Source organism: Accipiter gentilis, chromosome 10 (genome assembly GCF_929443795.1).
Source record: "Accipiter gentilis chromosome 10, bAccGen1.1, whole genome shotgun sequence".
Taxonomy (NCBI): domain Eukaryota; kingdom Metazoa; phylum Chordata; class Aves; order Accipitriformes; family Accipitridae; genus Astur; species Astur gentilis.
The window spans coordinates 3,271,947-3,299,313 of NC_064889.1; the positions used below are offsets into that span (position 1 = coordinate 3,271,947).

Genomic DNA, 27,367 nt, shown 5'->3' on the forward strand with positions numbered 1-27,367 from the left:
GATGATGCATTGGGATATTTTCAAAATGACCCACATGTGGGAGAAGGAACTGAAGCAAATTATTATTTCACCGGGAAATGGACTTTAACAGAGAACTGGTAAAAGACAGCCTGAGCAAGGTTGCCAGCAGCAAGATCTTAGAGTGGGCAAAATCACTCCCCAGCAATTTAGGAAATGGTCAGGTTATCTGGTCATTACCTGAAGAGATGGGAAGGGCAGAAAATTAAGATGATAATGTCCAGACGGCAAGTTCTTCGCAGTGTAAAACAGGGCTTTTTTCAAGGAGCTGAGAAAACTACAAATGGTCTCATTTGAGAGATGCAATAAACCACTGTGAGAAGCCAGCTGAAGTCAACGGCTTCTTTCGGACACCCTGTGCTCTCCCACTGCAACTAACACAAGAAGCACCTCAGCAATTACATCATGGGGTAGAGAGGAAAAAAAAGCATAAGTTTCATGATAATTCTGATTAGCTTGAGTTCATGGAACAGCTCGAGGTACATTTACTATCCTGTGGGTATTATATGCTAGCAAGTCCTTGCCACAAAACTTTGTAAAATAAATGCACTGTCATCACACATTGCTATTACAAGGTATGTGAAAAAATACCTCTGCTACAGTGACATTCATTGCAGCACATAATCTGTATATTCATCAGTCTTCTTTCTGTTCCTGGGAAGGTGTTAACATTATGGCTATAGCTGTGCAGATACATACACCATGGCAACTTAGAAGGTCATTGTACAGAAGGCCTGTACAAATAGACAAGCAATACTTTTGTGAACTCCCTTCAGAGAGAAGCAGCAGCCTCCGCACCACTGACCAGCAATGCTGGGAGCCCTGGAGTTTACTGGATACCTCCTTGGAGGTGTCTAATCACAGTCGGGCGGATGGCTGATGACCTCTCTGCAAACAGCTCTCCGAGTGTCACTAACATTGATGGAAATTTTTCAGTAAGCTTACAAGTAGTAAACAGAAGCAAAGCGTACTGTTGCTGTTTGTGAGTTGTGGCAAAGAGCTGGAACCTCTGGAGAGTGTTAATGCTTGGTTAGGAGATAAGCACATGGACAAAGACAGGCGATAGTGTTACCCGGGCCATATTCAGTTACATTATGCAAGACAGGCCTGATTCACACTGCAACAAGAAGGGCAAAGCAACAGAAGTGGCAGCAAAGCAGACACAGAAGCAGCAGCACATTCACAGCCCCAGAAGAGACTGCTCCCTGCTGGCGCCAGCCTGTCTGGGCTCACCTTCTGAACAAAGCAAGAACCTGTTCACCTCCTGCACTGGAAAAAACTACCCTTGAGTCGTGAGAGAGACAAGAGACAATGTGGCCATTGGTGTCTCTATTCCTGGCTGTGCAGCTGGCTTGCCAGTGTGTGAGGAGTCCCAGCCCAAAGGGGAGCCTTGCTACAAATGAAGGCAAAGAGCATTAGCACTCCGCTGCCCACACAGGGCAGCAGGAAGGATCCGACCATGGGTGCTGCCTGAGGTGTAAGCACCAAAGGAGTGAATCTGCGTGCTCCTTTGCCTCAGCCGTGTCTGTGCTGTGGCCCCTAGAGTCCTGGCCGAAGAAGTGGGGAGGGGGGGGGACACGGCATTTTTCTACCACCCAGGTCTTATGTCATTTTGCTGACCCACTTCTGATCTGTGAAGGCATCAAACATCTCACACACCTTACACAGGCATCCCTGCATCTTCACTGTTAAAATTTCCAGGAGCCAGAGTCCCTTTCCCTCAGCCCTGTAATACTAGCAGTCATAAAGCCTTGGTCCCTGCACTTACAGAATGGCAAATGCTGTAAACTCTATGGCTTTAGCCCATCTATGGTCCATGCTTCAGCAGGGAAGTTGTCACCCTGAGACAACAGGCAGGAGCAGTCACACTTGACTAACCTTTGCTTAAAATGGTGTACCACTTGTAAAGGTAGGCAGGACATTCACAGCTTTACTGGGGCAGAGGCAGTAGTGCAGGTATCCTATCCCATCCCTTCCTTGTTAAATTAATTCCTTTCCCATGCAGGCATTTCTCACTGAACATTGCAGGAATGCTGCTGCCTTCAAAGTTCAGTGTGGCAGTAGTTTAACAGGGCAGCACATCTCCACAACAGAATTGAGAGCAGGGAGAAAAGAAATGCCAAGCTGAAATTCCAAAGGGAATGTGGGGGAGACAGAGTAAGAACAGCTGAGCTGGAATTTGATATATCAGGGAACTGGCTGCCAGGGTCTTTAATTGCCATGAATTATCAGGGCCTAAGAGGAACATCTGGGTATCAGGCAGGTTCAAGTTTTAAAAGCCATTCTTCCAGCAACTTACTGCTCAGGAGTGCTGCTTATGAGGAAGCTTGCCAGTATTTTGTAGGAATTAGTCATCCAAAACTACAACATCCAACATCATTGAGCCTCCATTGCCTGCAGAAACACTTCTGGCTCCCTGGGAAGTCTACACTTACAAGTCACAACCCCAATTCCCATCAGCAGCATGGCTCCCTGTGAGCACAGCCTGCTTCGTGCCAGACTGAGGAGATCGCTGAGTAATGACAGACTGAGGGACAAGAGCTGGAGAAAAACATGGAGTGTTTAAAAAAATATCCTGAGCAATGTGGTCTACTGGGAGAAGAGATCAAGGGCTGCTGAAAGAGAGGCACTTCCATGAAGGGGAAACCTTTCAAAGCAATTACCTTTAGGACACAACCTCCAAGCTCTTTGAGCATCTGTAAAGAGCACTGGATCCTCATGGCACAGTCTATGCGATGACTCTTTGCTTACAGGTCTCAGTATATCTTTAGTTTTTAGGCCTGCTCTACACTATTTGTTTTCCACAGAATAAGCAGGCAGGTCAAGAATGCAGCACTTTAAGCCAGACTAGTAGTAGTGGTTCCAAACGTACTGTGGACACAAGTTTACTAGCATCATGGTGCCTTATACTGATACAGCTTGTTTCTGTAAGAGCCATACCCCTACACTCAATACACCACTATGCCAGTCCCCGCAGTGGGAGGGTTGTACTACTTCAAATATACTGGAGTGGTTAAAATGGCCCATTAGGGTAGGTAAATGAGGCCTTAAACTGCAGAAAGAAAATCACTCCTTGTTAACCAAATCTCAAAGCAAGCTAAAATGGAGCTACAGATCTGTGCTTGAACATAGTCAAGAGGGATGTTATCTCAGACACATGCCAGGCACTAAGAGCATTTGCAAAAGCGAGTTAAAATTACTTTGAAGCTGTTTCTCAGACTATCTTGTTTTTAACATCCACACTGGCAGTACTATAAGGGTTTCTCTGGGATTAGTGTCTGGACTGCAATGCCTCTGCTCAGATCCGCCCTTGAATACTTGGAGACATGTTTCTGGAACTCTTCAAAGGCAGAGTTGGGTTCTGCAGTATCTTACAGAAGCACCTAAAGAAACGGTATGGTGTCTTACAGGATGTTCTGGGTTTGATGTACATTTGAGTGCACCTGGTTGAGCCCTTACTGGAGAAGATTACAAAGAGAGAAGTAAAGACACAGGGAAGTACTGGCAAATTCTTGACGTACAGGCATAGTCCACAGGCACAATGTTATGCCTGTCTTACACTACTAACATTTCACAGTATTAAGGAGCTGTCTGTAGTGAAAGGGCATATTTCAATCTTGTGAACTCCTACATTTGTCTCAGCAGTGATCTTATCAACAGAGCTGTTACTTGGGGGTTGCTACTGCACACCACTTATGTCAAGCTGCGAAATAAGGCCTCTGAACATCACTGCCCTCCCCTGGACAACACTGTAACTGCTGGGCCGGGAAAACAAACCTTCAGATCCAGTTTAAAGGAAGGGAATAGTGGGACGAGAAATGGAGATGACAGGTCGAACTTCACATCGGACAGAACCTGCCTGTTCTGGGCTTACTTCCAAGGAGAGCTTTGCATGGCCTTCACCTCAAGAAGATATTTTCTCAGGACTCTGAGTGCACCAGCCTTAACTGCCCCAGTCAGCCTTGCCTGGGACTGCCACCCATGCACCCATCGTTCCTGGAGCTCCATTTCAGCGCAGGCCTGAGCACCCAGACCTTGCCTGAGCTAGCTGTACCTGTGCCCAGTCCTGGGCCCTGAACATATGCTTTAGCCTTGTTTCCAGCCTTGCCTCTCATCCCATCTCCTGCTGCTCCTAACCAGACTCCCAGGGTAGACCCTGGACATGACTGTCACCCTGCCTTCACTGAAATGGTCAACGGACCCTGTTATCACCACTTCTGCTCTGCCCACCCTGTTTCGGACTCGTAGGACTGTGCCCAAGTTGGCGAGGGCACTGCCTGTGCAGTGGTCACCCTTGGCTCCTGGCTCATATCCCATCGTGGAGCAGCCCTACTCTTGCTGCTCAGTGACAGACTTTATGAAACATGATAATCTACTACACAGCTTCATATGCCTGCTGAGTGAGGGTAGGAGGGATCTGCTGGACCAGAGGCTTGTGGGGAGTGAGGAATCACACAGGAGATTGCTCTGTGTTCCACAACACATGCTGCATCTGTTTCTCTTCCTCCTTTCTATCAGCAACACTACAAGAATGTGTTGGGGGGCGGGGGGGGGGGGGGGTTAAGCTCAGAAGGAAAGCTACTCTCCTTCTTTTCGTAGAAGGGAAGATGGAAGACGATTAGTATTTCCTATGCAAGGTTGCTGCATTTGACATGGGGATATTTGCCTTCCCTGCAGGGTTTATCAGTTGAGCACAATACCCAAAGGAGTGAACCACGTGTTTCCAACAGCTTTCAGGTCTCAGCAGAGCTCAGATTTCTCTGATGAGGAGCTGCCAGGCAAGGGTCTTGGGGAGATGCTGCTGCCCGCACACATGCCGCTCTGCAGCTGACTCACTAGCTTTTCTCTTTTTAATAAAGTGCCCTGTAGGGAAGCTAATACTGAAGCCCCTGAGACTGGGGCTGAGCAATTAATACTGAAAACATCCTTCCCTGCCATTTTTGACCCAGTTCAGAAAGAAGTCAGAGACTCACTCCTTGTACAATTGCTAAAGATGAAACATGGTGCATGTAGAAAACACCAAGATGAATTGGACCCAGAGATTTATCGAGCCCCCGATATGCTTTTGGCAATACCAGACCCTTCACAGATCCCCTGGAAGAGGATCAAACCTTTAGGAAGCAGATGGAAGGTGATGAATCTTCTTTCCCTGCTGTGTCGGAATCAGAGCTGGTTTTATGGACTGCCAAGTGACTAGGTGGGAAACTCTGGTGGAAGAGCAGCACCAGCATACTCAAGGAGAAAGCCTCCAAAGCATCTGGTACATCACTTTTGGCTCCCTTTGGCTGTAGCAGCTTCAAAAGATTCCTTTTTTTTCCTACAGTGGTTCCCTCCCAGCTTTTTGGCTCCTGTGTGTAATCAGGGCAGTCGTGTACCAAGTATATTTATCTTCTCAAAGCTGTGACCAGGTCAGTACAGAAAGTCCCAAAATCCAACCTACCAACTCCCTGTCACAGACAGATGCCATCCTGGCCTCCCACCTTCCAAACCTGTCCATCACAATTCTCAGATAGAGCCATTCTAAAAACTATCAAGATCTTGGCACTGAAGTCTGAGAACAGCCCAGACCACCAGTTTCTTGTTGTTTCCTGACTCAGTGGCCTCTCCTATTACTTCACTATAGACTATATGTAAATTGTTGCACTAATCATGCCATCCAGATTCATCACTGGTCCCAATGACACATCTGGAAATCTTCTCAGGAGATTAGAGGACAGAACCTTAATGTGAGAAGAAACTAGCTGATTCCAGAAGAACTAATTATTCTCTTTGTTAAATGTTCTAAAACCAAGCTATTTTGGGGCTGGCATATTCCTCTACAGCTTCTGGAGTGAAAGCCACCTGAACTGTAGGTGGGGCATATAACAGTCTCTCCAGCTCTTCATCCCAGTTTCCTGAGGCTCCATTTCTGAGACAATCACTGAGATAATAATTTTTTTTTCACTTTCATTAAGTGGAAAAAGTGAAGGTGATTTAGCTGTAGAGGAGAAGTGCAAAAAATCACACAAGGCAAGTTTAATTCCCAGCTTCAGAGGCTCTCAAGGCTGCAGCATGAGCCCTTGCCTGGTAAAGGTCTGCTCTGGATAGAAGCTTTCTACCCTGCCCCTCCTGGAGACTCTGCTGAGCCCTCCTGCCTGTGGGATGCATCCTTCCCCCCTTCTCCTCAGTCTTGCTGCTAAGAAAGGTGCCTAAGCTAAATCTTTTCTTCCTTTGTCCTGTCTCCTGCGACCTTTCAAGACCCTCTCCCTTCACTATAGTTACCTTGATGGTCATTTATAGCCTCTGATCATAGTCTGGCCCAGGTAACTCTTTTTCTAGGTTATATGAATTTAGCTGTGTTTCCCTTCTCATCAGGCTCTGATCCCAATATGTTTGCAGCTCTTTGTTCCACTGGGTTACACAAGTGGTTTTCTGGCTTCACAGCCTGAGTGAAAAGTGTCCAAGAGCCAATTTGCATTAGCTTGTGCCATGCATTTCTGCAACATACTCAGTACAACCACAGGTCTCAGACTGTTTTAGATACCCACCATTACAATATTTACTTATCCTCAGAAGCATCTGGGGAGGCAGAGCTCTCTGAGACTCCCATCTGACTTGCCAACAGAACAGAGCTGGGAACTGAACCCAGGTGTCCCACTTTCAGTCAGTGCTCCAGCCACTGGATTATTCTTCCTCTTACTGCATGTGTCTGCCATTGCTAGTTATTATCTTCTGTGAAGGTTTTCCATGCACCAGTTACCAGTAGACCTGGTTGTTTTGACTCTTCAGGTCACATTGCGGCTTGTGTTGCAGCTCTCATCTGTTGGCCTTTGAGCCAAGTGTGCTACTCACACTTGTAACTCTGCAACCCTAGATTTTACCTCTTCCCCCAGGGTTGGATGGGAAAAGTAGATAGAAGTTGTTGCCATCAGACAACAGTCTCCACCCAAATGTTAGGGTAAAGGAAACATGGTTCAAATCTGCTGCTCTGAAGCTGTCCTGCAAGTGCACCATAGCCAAGTCACTTCACTGGATGGGGATGATACCTGTCTGAGCTCTCCAGGATGAGGAGTTGTATGTCCTTTTGAACTTGAATAGCACAAGCACAATGGGGCCCTGATCCTTCATTGTTCCTGCCACATAAATAATAAAAAGGCAGCATGGGGGAAGATAAGGCAGCTGCTGCATGCGTTGTTCTTCCATTGTAGATAAATAAAGGGTTCTAGTCTCCAGAACTGTCAGTCTGGCACCTTTCAACAGCAGGAAGTGAATTATTATTGCAGAGGGAAGAAATGAATAAATAAACAGACGACTTTTTCATGGATGCTCACTCTTCTCAGGCATGGGCAGCATGTGCCCATAGCTCTGCATGTGGGAGGCATGGGAAGTTAGCACTTCTTTTATACATTTTACATTTGTTCTGTTCTGCCCGACTGCCTGATTTTTTATTATTTTTTTTTAAGAAGAAATTGGCTGGGGGAATCTGGAGGTTAAGAGCTGCAATAAGAGGCAATTTTTTAAGCTTTGTCAGTTTTTGCTGCTTAATCAACTGGACATTGTCCCTTTGAATAAAAGATCCTGAATTCTCAGCGAAATGGTTGAAAGGTACCACGAACTCCCCGTGCATTTACCATATGGTATAAATCTCCCTCACAGCAAACAGCAGAGTGAGCAGCACAGCTTTGGATGTTATTGGGAAGTCTGGCTACTGATCCCAGGATGGGAGACCAAACTGTGCCTTGGCAGAGTCTGTTTCAGCCCCCTCTAATGGGATACTGTGCAGCTCCCCAGGGAGAAGGGTGGGTGACGACACTGACCCTTCAAGTGGATATGCAGGAGAAGGCTTAACAGTTGCCCTGGAACCAGTGATGGAAATTATGGATCAGTCCCGGCTATGGCTCTAGGACCCCCTCTGCCTCCTGCCTTTGGCTCAGAACATCCAGATACCAGCAGAAAACCGTTTTCAATCTTGTTCTTTGCTGTTTCCTGCCAGGAGGGGGAGCCTGGCTCCTGCCTTCTGCTGCAGGCAGCCCGCAGCAGGCTCTGCTGGGGCTGGTTCCTGCTCTGCAGCCCTGAGACTGTCTCGTTGCAGAGACCGCCTCCAAGGAGTCTCCATGCCCACAGTGCCGTGGCTTTACAAGTGCCTCCTGGACAGTGGACGAAGGCCCTAAAAGGAGGTGGGAGGAAATGGGAAGCTGGGGGATGCCACATTAGTGCTGGGAGGTCAATGCTGAAATGGTGATGCTATGACCGAGGGCCTGGGTTTAGGGCCATGAGGGAGCAAGCAGGGCAGGCACTTACCACCATGCGATTGAGGGACACCCAACAATCATCAGGGAAGTCCTGCAGCATAGGCACAAGGAACTGGAGGCAGCCATCCCAGTGACACAGCAGCAACATCATCCCAATCAGGTTCACAATCCGCACCACCGCACTGGCCAGATCGTAGGTCATGTGGAAGATCTGCAGGGGACAACAGGGAGCAGATTAGATGGCAGCTCCCCAGACAACCAACCCAACATAATTAGATGCAGTACCAGGGTCAAGAACCTTGCTAAAATAACAGAAAAGGCTGCATCAGCTCAGCTCAGGTCAGTCACAGTATGCAGGCAGAACCAGCTGAAAAACAGATTAAAAACCAAAATACAAAATCATAATCATTGACCCCTCTTGCCCTTTGATTTGCCTTCTAATTTACATTAAAAGCTCCACAACTCATTCTACAAAATAAATTGGTTGCAAATATTTCTGGAACATCAGCCACTCCTCAGAAATAAACTCTATCATTACATGTTTTTAACTGCAATGCCCTTCTTTGATTTCTGCTGTTGTTGAATATATGCCACACAGTGACCCATGGTGGAAGCTGTCTTTGTACTGGATGTCAGATGCAGTCTCTGCAAGTATCAAACGCAAGAAAGTATGGCCTCAAACTCAGCAGCAACTTCTAGAAGAGGATCTGATTCGACTATTTTCCTGTATTTCTTGTATCGTGCTGTTATATCACTTCCAGTCTTACGTGAAGGTGGGCAAGGAAAAGATAAACATGGCAGAGCTGTATAGCAGTTCTTAGCAAGGAAGCCCAGAAACCTGTCAATAGGCAACAGCAACCACACCTCTGCAGTCCATTCTCTAACGCAAAGGAAATCTATGGCCATGTTTTTCATAGTGCTAGTCATAAACAGGACACACTGAGAAATCCAGGTGCCCTATTACCAAAGCTGCATATGCAGTCAAGAATTACTTGATGGACACTATTTTTTTCCTATGCATGGTGTGCTGCAGAGAAATTGGGTGCGCTTGGGTCTTTTATGCCCAGCCTTGTGATGACTGTTAGACACACAGGGTGTGCCAGAGACCGCTATCCTGAGCTACATATCTGCCCAGGTTTGGTTTTCCCTACCTTACAACATGCCACAGTGAGGAAAGATGGGCTCTGGAGAGCGTGGCTGGCCCTGGGTGGCTCAGCACAGAGCCCACCTTCTGGCCTCTTTTGCCATTAACACAGCTTATGAAGAGAGATCTTCAAACTGTCCCTGGGCAATGGTTTGGATCCAGTAAGGACCATACACTTAGTCCTCACAGTGTGCTGGCTTCCAGCTAAAGAAGCCTACTGCATCACCCTGAAAACAGAGACCCTGAACACATCTGGCATCGTCTCTCACATGCTGCTATGTCACCACAGCAATTTGTGATAGAGCCAGGATGGATGGAAGCCTGACAGCCGTGTCCACAGCCCTGCCAACGTGTCCTGCCCTAGAGCCTCCTCTGGAGAAATGTTAATCACAGACACACAGTCTGGCTGTTTCTGGTAGAGGAGGAGTGAAATATTTGGACAGCTGCGTGTGAACGAAGTGGAGAAACTCACTGCTGTCAGCTGCTGTAGCTGGGACTTCTCAGGAGGCCTCCCCATGGTTTGAAGGCACATACAGCCTCCCTGTTTTGCAGCCCAGCCCACAATCTGGTGACACAATGTCCCGGTTGGATTTGATGGAAGGGAACAAAAAGCAGAGGAATGTGAGGAGCAAAGAAGACTACTGTGAATCAGATGCTGCTGCGTGTCCCAGCTCTATTCCCGCATTTCCGCCCTGACCTGTAGGATGGTATGCCCTTACAGGGTATATTTCAATCATCACCTCTGTCCTAATGTGGCTACATCAGCTTGAAGCTTCCCACAGAGCTTGTTTACCCCACCCTGCAGCCCCTCTTGCTCTCTCAGTCCTGGACTCCCTAACAGCCCTTCCATAGCCCCTGAACTCTGGCCCACAGCCTCTCCGCTATGTTACCTGCAGAGTCCTCCTCCACAGCTCTGCTCTTGTACCTCGGCCCTGCCCTGCTGCTCCAGCCCTGCGTAGTCACACTTTCTGTTTTCTGACCTGCCACCACACCTCTCATTACAGTGTGACTCCCAGTGCTGTTGTAAAACCGACCTCCAAGTGAGCCATGCAGAGCAGCACACAGCGACACCTATCCAACTTCACCATTTCCTTAGGGATGTAGAAGGATTAACTGTCAGTTCTTTGGATGTAGAACAAACCTGTAACCACAACTTTCTTATGGGGCACGAGGCAGTGGGCCCAAAGGCACAGAGACCCTGATACAGGCTTATATAAGACAGCAAAGTAATTTTCAGTTTGCTGAGTTATTAATAAAAACTATGTGACTGAAACTGCCAGGAGAAGCACTCCTAGAGCTTCCTGAGTGCGGAACACCTCCAGAGCACTGCCTGGGCTCCACTGAGCCCCAGTGTAGGAAGATGGGCATGCAGGGGGGTGACCCAGCTGCCTGGGAATCACCTCCAGAGGGGCAGGTGATTACCGAGGGAGATGACTCTCAGGGAAGTATCTAAAGCAGGGGATAGGCCATAGGCATGCTATGTGACTGTATGGCTAAGTCCATATAACTCCTTGCTGCTCTGACAGAGATAGTCCTGCTCCTCCCAAACACCCATGGCAATATGTACCTGCCATCTTTGCCTATACAAGGGATCAGCCTCCTCTGATCCCATAGTGAGTCAGTTCAAGCAGCTAAAAAGGCAGAAAACTTTTGTTATAAAAGAAAGGAATCATGGGTTGTCAGTTTAGCTGCCTAAACTGGCTCATCACTCTGTTGTCAGAGCTAGCTGTTCAATTTGAATGCCTGTTTCCACAGCAGATATTAACACTTCTCTACCTAATCAGGATGCCACGAGGTCATATGCATTGAGAGATGCCAACATGCTCAATCCAGACTGGGAGAGAGCCACAGAAGAATGCTAGAAACCAGAAGGATGAATGATTTGGATAACTGCTTCTAAACTCCATTATTTCCGCTGCATCCAAGATGCAGGTGGAGTCCACAGTGTCACTTAGTGTGAGAAAGGCTATTCTAGAGATATTTCTGGGCTGAAAAGAAGAAAATATCCAAAATCCAGCATGAAAGGCTGTTCTAGGAAATCCAACTCTCATTGCTGATTCAATAGGTCAGTATGAAAGCTGAGCACATAATTCATAAAGAATAATTCCTACTGGTTTCATCTTTTCTTTTTTTTTAGCCCATTGCAGAAATGATCATTCTCATAACCCAAAGTGAATCCAGCCTATTTGAGTGACAACCATGGGCTATGATTTTAATGAAGCCAGAGCGGCAATTTGCAGAAGGATCTCTGAATGGATCTTTTGTATCGCCAGGGTTTTACAGTGCTAATGACTTTTCCTCTCCCACCTATGTGTGTTTTTCAAATAGCTCCAGCCCTCCTGTACCCCAGGGAACTCCAGCCAGGGACAGGGAGAAACCCTGTCAGATTTAGGAAGTGCCTTTCTTCCTTTAATATATTAAAAGCAGAGAGTGAAGAGCCTGAGGAAATGGATGGTTTAGGGGAAATGTGAATGGATATGGAGCTTCTTATATGATGATTGGGATCTATTCTAGTCAGGCTAAGGCAGAAAGCCTTTATTCTTTGGTGCACCTCCAAAAAACAGGAATAAATGAGTGTGTTTGCTTCTGCCATTAGGCCCCACTGCCTCCTCTCATGCGCTAACAACTCACACATTTGCTGGTGGCTGAGAATGGCAGGTCTGTGCAGAGTGTGTGTATGACTTGGCTCAGAGGTCTTCCTTCACCGCTGGGTCACCACCCATCATGTAACCCACCTGTAAGCATAGGACCCAGTCTTGAAGCACAAAGGGGAGGAGAGTCCTGCCTCTGTATTAACACTCGGGTGCATCTGCTCTTGTAGTGCATGGATGTTCCCAGTCCACCACTCAAGAGAAGCCAGGAGCTCAGTGGCCATTCAGGATTGCCCTCTAATGCCCAGCACTGACTACGAGGGAAGGATCACAACTGAGCTGACACAAACTTCTCACACAGGTAAAGACAGCATCTGCTTTACGCAAGAGTGGATTCAGCTCACCTACTTTGGACCTAGAGATCGAGACTATATCATTAGAGTCATTGGATGGAAACACGCACCCAGAAGGTGACACATCTGGTTTGTGGAACTTTTTTACCTAAGAAGGAGATGCACTGTGTCTCAAGAATTCCTGTGTCTCTCGGCAGCCCATAAAGTAAGCCTAGATAATGAACTCCAACTGTAAATGTCTGAACTGCAGATGAGACAAATCCGATTTCAAATGTCAGTATCAGGAGTTACCAGCTCATGCCCACTCCTTGGGATACATTTGCATTCACGTGCAAGAGAAAAATAAGAAATACTCACTGTGCAGCACACATGAATAACTGTGAAGGGGTTTGAATGAACACCTTTCACTGAGAAGCAGCTCCTACTGTAAATAGGTGCCTGTGTTGCAGGGAATACTAACTCCAGTAGTGTGCTGGAGAGTGTCTAAGCCAGTGCTGCAGTGCCCTAAAGCAGTCTATATAGCTTGCCAGGGAGAGGTGGGGAAGAAACATTCTAGAATAGCTCACCCACGAGCAGAGGAACATGAGTGGTAATTGGAACTTCTCTGGTTTTCATCATTAACACTCAGGGCTTTCTTGTCCTGTTGTAACACAACCCAGCCTGGGTCCCAGAGCAGCACACCGCCTTCTGCCCCTGGAACTGTTTGTGCTTTCCGGCTTTCTGCTGCCTGTGATTTGGAAAAAGGGAGTGAGGAGGAGGAGAAGGACAAAGCACAGAATCACGCTTAGAAGCACCTCTTTCCAAGGGTATTCTCTGATAGAGCTAATATCCCCGTTTCTTGATTGTCCAAAACAAGCTGTGGCTTCAGAATCCCTGTTACAAAGTCGGCTCTGTCCTTCTAACCAAAGGACACCTTGCAACGCTTTCTGAAAGGACAGCTTGGGAAAGTGGGAGGATCAAAACTTTCCTCAACAAAGTCATCTCTGGTTATACAAGAGCTCCATCTTGGAAATCCCGCTTATACAGAACAAGCTATCGGGATCCTATCAGTATGAATCTGAAATCTTATCAGCCTCAAATAACTCTGTACAGTACTCCTCAGTTGGCTCTGTACTGCAGCAAGATTCCTCTAACCTGTTCACTTGAGCTGGAAGAAATCAAGGACACCTTGGAGAAGTGGGGGCTTGGCTCTGGCAGTGAAACAAGGACTTTGAAATCAAAGTTGGATGCTTAATTAGACGTGTTGGTTTATGTTGGCACTCAGCTCGGTGTGGCTATCCAAACGAACAGGTCACCAGAATTTCTCAGATCCTTGACAGCAATGTTACGTTAGTGCGTCTGTCTGTCTAGGGCCATGGAGGCTCGACTCCTCTGAGAGACTGAGAGCCCACCGAGAGGACGCTGCGGGGAGTGCTGTGCAGGGCGGCAGCTCAGTCCAGGCACACTCTGCACCAGCCCTGCCAGGCCCAGGCCAGCTGCAGCAAAGCCTCCGTCTCTGCGCTCGGCATCCCAGCATGTCAGGCTCTGCAGGCTGGGGTGCGACTGCACATCCCTGCTGGCTCTGAGTGTACCGGAGGTGCTATGCTTGAAACAAATGGGTTTTCCTGAGGGTCTGGGGACTGCAACACAGAGGCATACTAATGATTCTGCTTGGAGCCTGCATGGCTGAGCTGGAGCTAAACACCTTGCCAGAAAGAGCTAACAGCATCCATGCTCGCTCAGCTGAACACTGGCTCTACACAGAACCGACTTCCATCCACAGGGTTTATGAACAGATTCTGCACTACAGGAAAGCAGTGAAACTGCTTGTTGCCTTTCACTACCTCTACCAGCAACACAGCAGTATTTCTGTAGCACTGCATCCAAACTAAGAAAGCCTGCTGGTCCTGAGCCAGTGCTGGTGTCTCTATCCACACTATGGTTAATATAAAACTGTGATAAATCCCCTGTGGATAATCAAGTAGCTGTGACACTGCTCCAGCTTAATAGAAAACAAAGAATTTACTCTTAATTTATGGCTTAAAAAACCCAAAGAACTTAAAAGGAAATACAAATCTCAAAAGAGAATCAAAACAGTATCATATGTCTTTCTGAGTGCTCTAGGGTCAGAGTTAAGTTTGTTCTGCTGTGAGGAAATACGTGCTTACTTATATTTAAGAAGAGTATTTGTGTACTATGGGGAAGAAAGTTGACATGTCTTCCACTCTTCCTTTCTTTACTTGGCTTTTGTAGATAACAGAGGTAAAGATACATTTTCCTCACAGAGGCATTAGCTGCCTTTTCAAACCTAAGTGTTAATCTCTCGATATACTAGGGATAGGTGGTTGCTGTGAAGAGCTTTTCTGAGCCTAAAATACTATTAGACAGATTACTGTAGCGTTGTTGTACTAGGTCCCTGCATCATCGGCTACGGTGTCTCTGCACATCACCTATCTAATCACTGACTGGACCTCATCCTGTTTAGTTACGAAAACTGACTGGACAACAGTTTAAGCTCTTATTCATTCTGGCCAACATGCAAATTAAAGGCAGCTCATTGAAAAACCAGTGGTTTTGCTCATTGAGGAATCACTACCACAAATCAGTGCCAATTCTTGTGGCAAGGGGCAAAACATCACTTTCTCCACACTTAGCAAGAGTCTTGACTAACACAACCCAGGTAAGAGGGGAAGGGTTTGGGAGCCTTGATGTGCAGATCCATCCTGGGACGCTGGAGAGAGGGGAGAGACAAACAACATGCAGAATTCGCAGTATAGGCTTCCCCTAGAATGAAAAATCCTTTCCAGGCACACACAGCATTATGCACATCAGAGCACCAAAGCATGGAAGCCATGAGCATACACAAGGTGCACACAGAGCCCAAACCCCTGAGCACCTCAGACACTGTAAGGACACACAAGAAATCAGAGTTGAGAGAGAAAGGGCAGCTCCCCAAGAAATTCAGCCTGTTGAGTAAACCCAAACCCTTGGGAAACACAATGTTTCACCAACACAAAAGCAACACAAAAGATCTCAGCTGCTGTTTTCCCTCTCCTGATGCTGCTATAGGAAGTGCATCATCAACCCCTTTACTTGCTCCTTCCTCCCCAACTTTCTATTTATTCTTCCAGTGATGTCACGTTTAAGCTGTGCCAAAACATAAACCAATTTTACTCCAAAAGATTTGCTGTCTCGAGTAACTCACCAGGCCACACATTTGGTTCTTACCTAAGAATGGACAAAATGCTGTTCTTGCCACTAAAATATACAAAGATAAAAACTCCAAATTTCTGAGGCAACTGTTGCTTGGGCTGGCCTGCTGAAAAGGGCCTTAGTTAAGGAAGAAAAATTATGTAAAGGAACACAGTTGGGCTTATTTACAACTTCACAGTGTACTGGGAAGCAGGACTCCCTTATGAAGGATCAGCCTTGGGTCAGACAGTTTTGGCTGTGCTAATCACAATGTATTTGGCAGAACGGTGCAATGGTATGGGAGGGAGGGAGGGAGCTTTGGGATCCAGATTGTATTGGGACAACGCTGAAAGCACCAGCGAGCACACAGCAGATGGACTGGAGATGGGAAATCATCTGTGGTGCACAGATACATCTGCAAGCAGTGTGCAGATTCAGGGATGCACTCGACAGTTTGAGATAGTGTGGGATTTGGTTCTGCCTGCTTTTTGCTGTGCCAGCAAGGAAAACTATAGCCAGAAGATCAAGTTTTAGATGAAGGCAAGAGTTTGGGGTTGACTCTCTTTTTATGCTTGCCTTGCACCAAATGACATAATCAATGTCAGCAGAGTTGCTGATGCTGCCTTGAGTCAGTGCGACAGGAGAATCAGGTCCGTGATTCATTAGGTTTAATGCTCACAGGGGAAGGTATTGTGGAGTGTGCTTGTCTCAGGGCTGCCTGGAACAGCGAGTTTGAGGGAAGTGCACTGAGTGCCAGGTGTTAAGAGAGATACCCAAGTAGATTTTACACTTAAAATATAATAATCCTTTGTGCTGCTGTGGCAGTTTTCATCTGAACGTCTCAAAGGGCTCAGCTGACATTAATCTGGTATGCTTCAATATCTCCAGTGAATGTGTAATCTCCATTATTCTAGATGGGCAAAATGAGGCAAGGCACATAAAATGGAAAAGCCACTTGCCAGAGGCTGCACAGGAAGCTGAGAGCAAAGTTTTGAGCCAAATTTAGGGATGCCAGCTTTGATCTCGTGCTCTAACCACTGCCCACATACTGTGGCTACTAACTAAAGCCCAAGGAGATACCCTTCACGTTCAGCAACAGCCACTTCAGCACCAAGAAAAGCCAGAGTGTGTATGCGCATGCAGGGCTGGGAGAAGTGATCTTGCAGCAGCCTGGTGATGTTAAAAGCTCTGTAAGAACATGACTTCATGTAAGCCTGCAAGCCTCTAGCTCCTCCCGAGATGATTTAACTCTTCCCAGGCAGCTTGCTTCTGGCTAATGGAAGTTCTTCTCCAGGTAGGAGCTGAGGGGCCATAGACAGAGAACAGCAGAAAGCCCATACAAAAAATGAAAGGAAAAAAAAAAAGCATTTTCTTGCCTTCTCCCTCAGAGACTTGTGTCAACTGGAAAATATTTACAGCAGAGAAAGGTGAAATAGCAGGACTAATTAGCACTGAGAAAGCTGGCATAAATGGCAGATGTTTATATATATATATAAACCCCAAAGATCCTGCCACTACCATGTGTTTTGCCTCTCGCACTCTCAGAGTTGAGGTTGTCAAGACAACAGCCCCCCTTCCCCTCCCCATGCCACCGTTCCCAGCCTAGACTTTAATCTTCATCATTTTAAGAACTTTTGTCACCACGGCAACATGACACAGACTTTTAAAAATATTTTCTAGCACAACTCAAACGACTGTCTTTCCTGCGTAGTTTTCTTTAAACCTCTATGAAAAAACATTCAGGGTTGGATTCTGCCTCCACTGAACTGAGCTGTAAGCCTCCCATGGGTGCTAGCTAGAAGGGACAGGAGCTGGCCAGTGCCTGGCATTTTCACCTCCCAGAGCGAACGTGTCCCAGAGCAGCAATGCAAGGACTGGGGCCAGGGCTTTTTCAAGAACCTCTATGCCTTTGGAGGAAGCACCCCTTTGCTTTTCAATGGGGCTTATGTTCTCATACATCTACAGCTCAGATTTTCAACTTTATCTCTTGATATAGTTAAATCCCAGAGCTGTAATTAGGTTAGGTGTCTCATTCTCAGTGGGAATGAGCTATCTTACCTGCCTAGGCATTTTTTGTAATCCCTCATGGCTCTTATCTGCATCTTTGGGAATTGTAGTTCTTCCAAGAGGCTAGCAATGAATCACTTCTGGAAATAGGTCACAGACTTTTTTGGAAGTTTAAGAATGACCACAGTCATCATGCAAAAGGTCTGTCTAGCTCAGTAGCTATACATAGATATGCCTAGAGAAAGAAATACTCAGGAGGCTGAGGGGAAAGGAAGCAAAACTACCTGAGAAGGAGACAAGAAACACAACTGGTTTGAAACTGGGGCCTCAAGGCCTGGAAATGGCATCAAGAAGGAGCACTAAGTGGTCTGAGAAGCTGGTCCACATGGCTCTGTGCTGGACTGGCACTCAGTGAAGGTATTCATAGCTGGAAAAAGCAGCTGAGCAGCAAGATGAGGTAATCGATGGATGACTCAGATGATGTAGGTGAGTCCAGGCTGCAGACTATGTCAGAAGGACCTCATTTGCGGTCTGATCAAAAATTCACTGAGCTATGTGGGAAAACACCCCCTGAATGCAATGAGCTACCAGGCACAAAGTCAATTAAAACAGTTAGCATGGACAAGTAATGAGACAAAGTACTAACAGCAATATGGATCAGGTTATGCTATTACCTAGGTCAGTGACACCCTTTCCTTTTGAGCATGGATCTGTTTTCAGCTAGGAAGTTAAAAAATTTTATAAACAGGTGTCCTGAGGAAGGGGATCCCAATCTTCTTTCCTCCCAGCAGCAACATCAGGTCTCAAAGCTGGGCCATGTCACGTACTGTTTTGCTGTTTGCCTTCCACTATATGAGAACTTTACCATGGTTTGGGGAACCCCGATTAACAGGTAGGAGTTAAAAACCAGTAAATATAGAACACCTTCTGGGACAGTTTGGTCCAGGGAAGAAATAGTGACAGGCAGTCAAGACAGAAGTATCCCAGAAAGACATCAGTATCATGGGATAGGCTTAGTGCTCTTATCTATCCTCTCTTACCCAAACACAAGAGGAGTTTTTATCAAAGTGAAGGATCAGCTGATGAGAGGAAATGCTCTTTTTTTCCAAACAGTGTGCAGTTTAGCTTGCAGAATACATTGTCGCAGGAATCCTCCAGGCCAGGAACTTGGCAGGATATTAAAGACATGCCTAAATAAATAAATGGCTGACTAATAATAACTTTAAAAAATTGGTTTACATTCTTCCTTTTCACTGCTTAAAAAACCCCTGAGGAATAAATTTACCTGTGAGCAGATTATTTTACAGCTGTTGATTTGGAATTCATCACGTGCTCCCTCTGAAGCATTTGATCACTATTAAGCGCAGGAGAGTGGACTAAATGAATGTCTGGTCTGTCACAGTTTACACATATGAACGAGCCTGACCCAGAGAACTAGGGACTGCCAGCTGTATTTGTATCCATAAACACACAACCAGAACACGGAAGAAAAAAAATCAGATCAAGAGAACAGATCATTCAAATGAGAGAGAAAATTGTCTTCTCAAAATTCAGATGCCCATAAAATAGCCATAGTTCACATTCTAGAGAACGCTGTCACAAAAGAAATTGGCAGTGACCTTTGTCTTCGTATTTCTTTCAGTCCCACTTGAATTTTTTAGTTTAAGGTTCAGAACAGATTTTAAAAACTCCAAGATTGTCACTTAATGTGCTTACCGATTCATATGATTACCACCTGTGATATAATATAAACTCATGAGGTCCTGCCCAGTAAATGCAAACTTGCTGAAGAACTACAGAACTCATGCAGTTTACTCTTGATCAATTAGTATTTCTTTAATGCATCTTGCATTTCAATCAAGAGAGTAAAGCACATGCAGATTTACCCACTATTAAGCCCTATTCGGATGTCTGTAAGAGCACACTGAGAGACGCTGAGCCAAAAAATGCACGCCCCAAAACAGAATGTGCATGCGCCTGTTTGTCTCCAAAACACTTCTCTCTGCCTAATCAAGGCAACATCTGCACACGCAGGTGAGGCCTCCATCTCATCCTAGAATGGGCTTGAGCAGTTGGAAGCAGAGTTTATAGGCTCTTTCCCTACAGAAATCTGGCCCATGGCTCCACAGCTAAACCTTCATATCAGGGACCCTATAGAAGCAGTGCAGAGATCAGGGCAGCAGCCAAAATGAGTCCTACGGGCTCTTTAAAAGAACTGCAGCTACACATATTTTCACACTGATCTCTTCTCAGCTCTGCAGCTAACATTTGTTTAAAGGATCAGGCTTTCCGTCGACTGAAGTGATGGCAAGTTATTTCTTCCTGTTTTTAAACAGAGCCGATAATCTAAATATCTACATGCTGCATCTGCCCACTGAGGCTGGCGGTGTGTTATGTTTGATTATATTTATGTACAAAAGCATAACTATTGCTGCTTATAGCACAGTTCAGCCTGCCAGGATGGTTCACATTCTGCAGGGAGATTGAGTACTTTCACCTAACTCAATCCTCTAGTTTAATTTGATTACAACCACAGCAACCAAGCACAACTTCCACCCTTGACTTTTTTTATGCTGTTGGTGATTGTAACATCCATGAAAGGAAGCAGCCTGGCAGGCCTGGAGACTTGAATGGTTTCATGCGCCACGAGGCAGAGAGTTTGCACAAAGGTAACGAAAGCCCCACGGCCTGCAAACTCAGTGACACTGTATTTTAACGGAAACCAAAGTTCACAGATTGAGGGTGCTCAGCACAGCGGCCTGATTTTCAGAGGGGCTGAGCATTTGCCTGCAAAGTCTCCGTTGATCCACTTTGGGCACTCTTTCTTTTTCTTGCTAGTTAGCTTTCAGAAATGGCAGATGAAACGACTGGTGCACTTCGCACTGCAGTGATAAAAATTTTTGACTGCTGCCCTGGACAAATTCAGGAGAGAGGTGTGCCAGGCTGCTGGGTAGGGCTGCTGTTTGGTTCCTAGTAGCACAAACTGAAATTACTTTGTTAGTTTTGGGTTTTTTTCCTAAATTGCTTTGACAAAGACCACTCTGAACATTTCCAACAAGGTTCTGAATCATCTTTCGGGGGACCTCAACAGTCTGCTGGCAGAGTGCCAGAAGATTTCATTGCACAGACTGATGCAAATTTATTTGCATACAGTGTGTCACACACGTCGCATCTGGCCCAAGACAAGTAATGGATACAAATGCCCTCCTACTCTTTTAGAGTAATAATAGCAATATAACCTTTTCAATATTGCAACATCCACCTTAGAGAACACATCTCTTAAAAGAAAAGCGCAGTGAAAGTAACTCCCTGAGTAACATACCTCAGAAAACCTGTACCCTCCCGTAACCTTCATAGAGGAGACAGAGAAATTAGAGGAAGAGGAGCTGCTGGAGGATATACAGCCATTACCCTCACATGCACACAGGCCGCACTGATCCCAGAAGACCGAAGGGGGGAAAGTGGCTGGGTGCATTTTTTATTTGCTTTAAGAATCTGGGGCAGGGAAAACTGTTTTTTAACCAACAAGCAGTGTAGATTATATTTATGAAAGTACGATAGATTAATTCCTGCTGTGGTTGTATATAGGTACTTCGGCTGATTATGAACTAAGTCAGAACAAAGATGTTTAAAAGCCGTATTTAAACTCTACCTAAAATATTCTTAAACCTCCATTAATAGATGCTGGGCAGGAACATAGTCCCTAAAGGCTGCCATTTTAATTAGAAATCCAACAGGAAATGCTGCCTGATGACAGGTTATCAAGGCTAAAATCCCCAGAGCTGCAGCCCGGGAGGAGGAGACTTCCACAGCTCTTTTAGGGGTATATCATAATAATATTATAATAATCATAGTAATAGTAATACTAATAGTTTGATAAGGATGTTGTATGTTCCAGCAAAATACAAGGGTGTTATAAAAAAGTGCTGCTGTCCTGCCTGTTTCCAACTGTGCCTCAGAGGTTGAGGCCTGGAGGCATGTCAAGCTGATAATATAAAGGGGAGTCCCCCTTCTTATACACAGTATAGGCCTTTTCTGTCCTTGAAACAAATCTTCACACTTTGACATCCTTTCTTTGCAGCAAACCTATACCAACCAACCATCCAAAAAGCAAAAGCTATTTGTAAATGCTTTTAAAAGGCCACACCCTTCCACAGGCAGGTTTTAAACCTTTTCCCCTGCATTCGATACTAGATCCCTGTCTGTCATTGCTGGAATGGACTCAGACACCACCGCAGCATAGTGAGATGCTTGCACAAATGTTAACAAAGTCCTAATGAAAGCTTTTCTTCTTGTTGCATCATATGATCAGAAAGTATTTTATTGGTATTTCTCTCCAAAAAGCACATTGCATGATAGAATTACTTAAACAAAACTACTTTGACCCAATTTTTGCTATTTTCCTTCTGAAATGGCTTTGCTGCTACATCTATTCAACTTTTCCTTTTAAACCTGATGGGAATGGGACCCACCACGCTCTCCTGATTAATTCCTCTCCTGGCCTGTGAGCCTGACTTCCTTCACACTGGCGCACACAAAGAATAATTTCACCCACTTCAGTTGAAACTGCAACTGAACAAGGTCAAACCACGTCAGATGTGGAGCCCAACTGCTCCAGAAAGCTCTCTTTGGCAGCAACCAAGATCAGTTCATTCAGAACAAGGCATAAGAAACCTCACATCAGGCAGAGGGATGATAACCCACCTCCTTGGAAGATTTCACCTGAATGTGTAATAGTGAAAGATTGATTTAAACTTGGAAGCCAGAGTGTTTTTTAACCTTCCAAGCTCTTGTCTACCTTATAACTCTGAATATACTTATAGCTCACATAAACATCCAAACTGCCCTTGAATTGTGTTGTCTGTGGAAGAAGCTCCAATGTCTGAATACATGCTGTCTGAAAAAGTATTTCCTTGAATGCATTTGGAATTTGCTGCCTTTTCGGTTTCATTGACTGCTCTATATCTTTGCAGAATACAGCATGAAAAAAATATATGGTCCTCATCTTTTTCTAGCTCACTTATTACCTTACAGGCTTTTTCTTTTAATCTCTTCCCCTTAAGGGAAAGAATTTCAAACTTTTCATTTATTCCAGGTTGTTCTCAATCATTCTCATCAGTTTTTGCTCAATTCACTTTACTCCTACAGTGTAGAAGTAGCCCAAGTAACTAAAATTGGGATACTTTTATACTCAGTTATCCTACGGTGGACATTTATATTATCTTTTAGTGCTTGTCTCCACCCTGTGCTCCCCCAATCCCAGTTCTGCTTTTTTATCCCCTCCAGCAGAGAACCAGACAGTAAGAAGCTATACAGCAGAAGCTTCTATAAAGAAGCTATACTATGAAACAGAAATGGAGCTGCTTTAAGTGTTCATATTTGCTCTGCCTGGTTTCTTGTTCAGTTTTAAAAGAAATTGAGTCCTTTGAAAATTCACTTCATAACCTGCTTACTCAACCCCTCCTGCCTTGCCCTGTACAGTCTGGATCATTCTTCAACTTCTACTGCCTTGTCTGATTTAATGACACCTCATTGCTGTGAAAGCCCCCAGTCCAGCAGTAGGAAAATTTGCCCCCATCAGTGTAAGGAGAAATGGGCAGAAGAAATGATGTTAGCAGCACTGAAAAATTATCAGGGGAAATGAAGTACATAAAAATGACAGCATTGATCATTCTTTACAATCCCCTAGTAGCTCACTGCATGCTGCCGCAGCAGAGCCTCCCTTGTCAATATCTCTGAATATTTATTCAGAGAAATTAAGTCCGGGGTAGAATCTGCTTTACCTCTGTGACTGATCTACACTGGCTATGTCTACAAAGGCTACAGACTGTGTACACAGAGGCTATATGTATACCGGAAAGCAAGAATGAACTCCAAGCAAGCAATAGGTATGTGGACCCAGCCTTGTGGCACACACTCTTCCACCTCTAGCAGCGGCTGTAGCTGTAGCACCAGTTCAAAGGATCAACAGTGATTTCAGGAGGGCTGAGTATCTCAGGATATCTGCTCCTGGATGGTGTTCAGCCTTAGTCATGCTTGGTCTGTCCAGACCACATGAATGAGAGCTGTGGAAAAGGGCAGAAAATACTCAGGCCCTCCACCTTGGAAGAAGCAAGGCTATGGTGTAGTCCATGTCTGGATGTGTGCTTGTACAGATGCAGTGCAGATACTAGACAATCCAGGACTCAAGTGGTTCAGATTCTCACTGAAGTGACAGCAGGAGTCAAGAAAGAGTGACATTGCCATTTCTCCCCCCCAAAAGAGTAATAATAATAGAGTGGTAAAACTGCAACATAGGACTAGATTTCTGCCCTAGAGAGCAAGCCATGCTGTAAGAAGGGATGGAGAAGTGACCAGTGCAGTGCTTCAGTGGTTTGCTTTTACTATAATGAGCGTCTTTTCCATGAACACGTCTAACCTAAGGCAGAATTATTATTAAGTGTCAGCAGTGATTATAAATGAAGCTGGATCCCTGACCCCATAAAGCTTTGGCAGAGCAAGAAATGTGAATCAGGACACAAGCATGTCAGGCAGAGGACGTAGATACCAAGAGCAGATGCAACATATGGGATCAGGCAAGGAGAACCAGCAGGGCAGTAGGGACATTATATTCCTAGACAACATTGAAGTACTCATTTCAGAAAGCTTTAGCACTAGGACTAAATGATTATCTGTTTTAAATAATACTATTAGTTGCTTTCTTTGTGTTTACGGTGCTTTCCCCTCCACAAAGTGAACAGAGAGTTAAGTTCAGACAAGGAGTTATGCTAGAGCAACATGGGGTAAGAAACAGGCTGTTTTGAAACCCAACTTCAGGCAAACTCGACTCCTTCTCAGACTGCTGTCATCTCAGCAGCCTGAGAAGGGGTGGTGGGATGCCTCAAACAGATAAGGTTAAACTGAGGATGGGATGAAGCAAATGCAGGGCACCAAACTTGACCTCTTCAGATTTCAAAGCCTGAATGGGAAAACTCAGATATAAGCCTGCTCCATCAGTTTGGGGTTTAGCATGAATTCAGAACCATGGGATCTGATTTCCCAGTTCTGTGTCTGATACAGCTGAAATCTCACAAAATGAAAGATTTTGCCTCCTTTCACTAAACTTACAAAGAATATCTGTTGGGTTCACAGCATCATCATATTTCAGAATTTTGTGCACATGGTGGGCAGCTAGTGAGACAGACATGGGAATTGCACCGAAGCTTCTCTTCGTCATCACCTGCAAACTGGTGACCTCCTCAAGAGAATTTGCTCTGAAGCACACAGATGGGTGTAGGCACTCTGAAGAGCAGTAAACAAAAGAATCTGAGGGATCAAATATTTCACAGCCCCCAACAGGAAAAGAGTCAGGAACAGATGTCTGATATCCCAGTTATTAATTTGGATCTCCCTAAAACCCCAGGCACCTCAGTCCCCGGAAGGATTAGACTGGTGTCCAAATTTTTAACAAGTGATTGTTATTTGAATCTGAGCTACGTAACTCTCCCTTCCATAGAGACAAGAAATTATCTGAACATCGGGATTTCATTACAGATCCCATCTCCCATCTGTAGACTAAATATCATGGAGGATGCAAACACTTTTGACAAGACTAATGAGAAACAACTTGGCAATTGTCTCTTCTTCAGATCTACTGGGTGTCAAGAGGGAGGTGAGGAGGAAAGTGTTGAGGATCATCATGGATGAGGTGAGGGGCATAGAGCAGAATGTATTGGGATGCAATTAGAGAAAACCCTAAACTGAACATCAAGCAAAAATACTGATTGTAAGGCTCTTTTAGCAGCATGCTAAAGAAAAGGTAGGAAGCCATATAATTTAGGGCATCAGAAATGGATATGGAGTACAGCAGGCTTCTGTGAGCAGCTACGATTGCACCTAGATCTGCCCAAGCCAGCATATCTTCACTATGATTCAGTACAACCAAGGTGACCTGGCAAACCCTTATCATTGCAAAAGGCATAAAGGGAAGACCAGCAGTGACAGCAATGGACAGGACAGGCCAGCCACAAAGACAAGCATCTGGCCAGTATGTCCTGTCACCCTCCAGCAAGCCAGCTGGGCTTTGCTAAGTTGTCAGCCCCATACACACAAATATACACATGTACACAAGATGAAAGGATGTCTCCACCATAACTGATGACCACAGATGACCTCCAGCTGCCACCGCTCCAGGAATCAAGAAGATCTCTCCCTAGTAAGCCTGTGAACTGGCTGACATTGCTCTCCCATAATTTCCAGCTGCAGGGAGCTTAGCCCTTCGCACCTGGCTTCGAGTCTCTCCAGCAGTAAGCAGAAAAGCGCACAGCTTGCTATCCTGCTCCCAGGAGGCTGCGGACCAAGGACTCGGAGCACTCCGCTGCCCTTGCAGTCAAGCCTCCCAGCCAGCCACCTGGTCTGCCACAATTTCCTAGGCTTTCAACACAGAGTTATGCACTAACCCCCCTTGCATGGTTATGTCCCAGACTCGTTTCCCCAGTGTCACCCCAGCTTGCTCCTGGCCCTTTCTCCTACCACTTTTCTGATGCCAGTGCTGGCATCTGGAGTTGGCAGCTACCTCCCATCCATCAGCCAGCTGTCAATTAAGCTGGCGCATTGGTGCAACCTTCCCACCTTCCCGGCTCCAAAAAGCAACGCACAATGCACTGAGCTGCCAGCCTGAGAGGCAAGGAGCTGCTTGTTAGCTGTCACACAGGGTAAGCTCTGGACCATCTGCAAACAAATGATGGGAGCAAGAAGCCACGGTGTGGGGTGCTGATGCCTAGCCCTCATGCTGAGGAAATACCTTGTCTGGAACAAAATATGCTCTGTCCCTTTTAGGCTTGGTCTTTCCACTTCAATCACTGTGGAAATATCCTCTCCCTCCTCTTCTATTTGAAAGATCTCTCCAAAGAATAGTTTCTTCATACTTCCAATACAGTACAGGAAGTTTTGGGATGGTGTCCTACAGCTCACGTCTTCCCCAGGAAGGGGGAACACATGCAGGCAACTTTTCCTCCAAATGAACAGAAAAATTGCTAGCTAATCAAAACAAGCACTGTGAGGCACTTCACTCAAAGGGCTGATTGTAGCACTGGCTCTTCTCCCTTCCCTCACCCCATTAGTTGATCAGGGTCAAATGCAGGGCTCTGAGACTGCCTCCCCTCTGTCTGCTGCTGCTGGCCAGAGGCTGCAGAGGTAGGAAGGAAAGGTTGAAATGAGCAGCACATCCTGCAGCTGGCAATCGCTCAGGCTGGGGCAACATTTACCAGGCAAGGAAATGGCAGAGCAGTCCAACGCTTTCACCCTCAGGAGCTTGCTGCACTGCACTTGTAGCCCACAGTAGCAGGTTTGCTTGAATACAAAGAGCAGGGAAGATGAAGCTGTACAAGCCTCCGCAGGGGCTATGCAAATCTCGCCAAGGCCCATGGGTATTCAGTGGGGGTATGATCCTGCTCTGACATGTAAGCTCCCCCCTCCATGGTGCTATTGATATCCAGACTAGAGCAAAGTCAACAGAGATACATATGCATTTTTCTGCAATGCTGGTGAATCTTTAAAAGGAGGAGGGATGCCTCTCCTGTGACAGTGCATGGCTGGTTTAGCGGATGCACCGCTGCAGACAAGCTGGCAGGGAGGTCCAAAGAGCTTCCTCTTTTCAGGGGCAGATGGAAAGCTGCTGCCAGCTGCTGCAGGTCCCCAGTCAGCACTCTGTGCAGCACATCAACATCTGAAGGCTGCAGATAAGGGGAGAGTGCTTTGTGATAAGGTTCCTTTTTAAGGAACCATCTCCTGTAGGAGCTTGCAGCATTCTGTGTCTCAGGAAAGGGGGAGGGAGGGAGAGGGTAAAGGCCAGAGGAACTTGTTCCAGCCTGG

At 45.9% G+C, this 27,367-nt stretch overlaps 1 protein-coding gene across 1 annotated transcript in view; it reads right to left on the reverse strand.

Moving 5' to 3' along the window:
* The window catches only part of HCN4 (hyperpolarization activated cyclic nucleotide gated potassium channel 4), a 105,114-nt gene that overhangs the window by 33,110 nt on the left and 44,637 nt on the right, over positions 1–27,367 (reverse strand). The window contains exon 3 of the mRNA XM_049812393.1: positions 8,299–8,460. Coding sequence (XP_049668350.1) covers positions 8,299–8,460 — 162 coding nt within the window. The remainder of the gene's footprint in view (positions 1–8,298; positions 8,461–27,367) is intronic.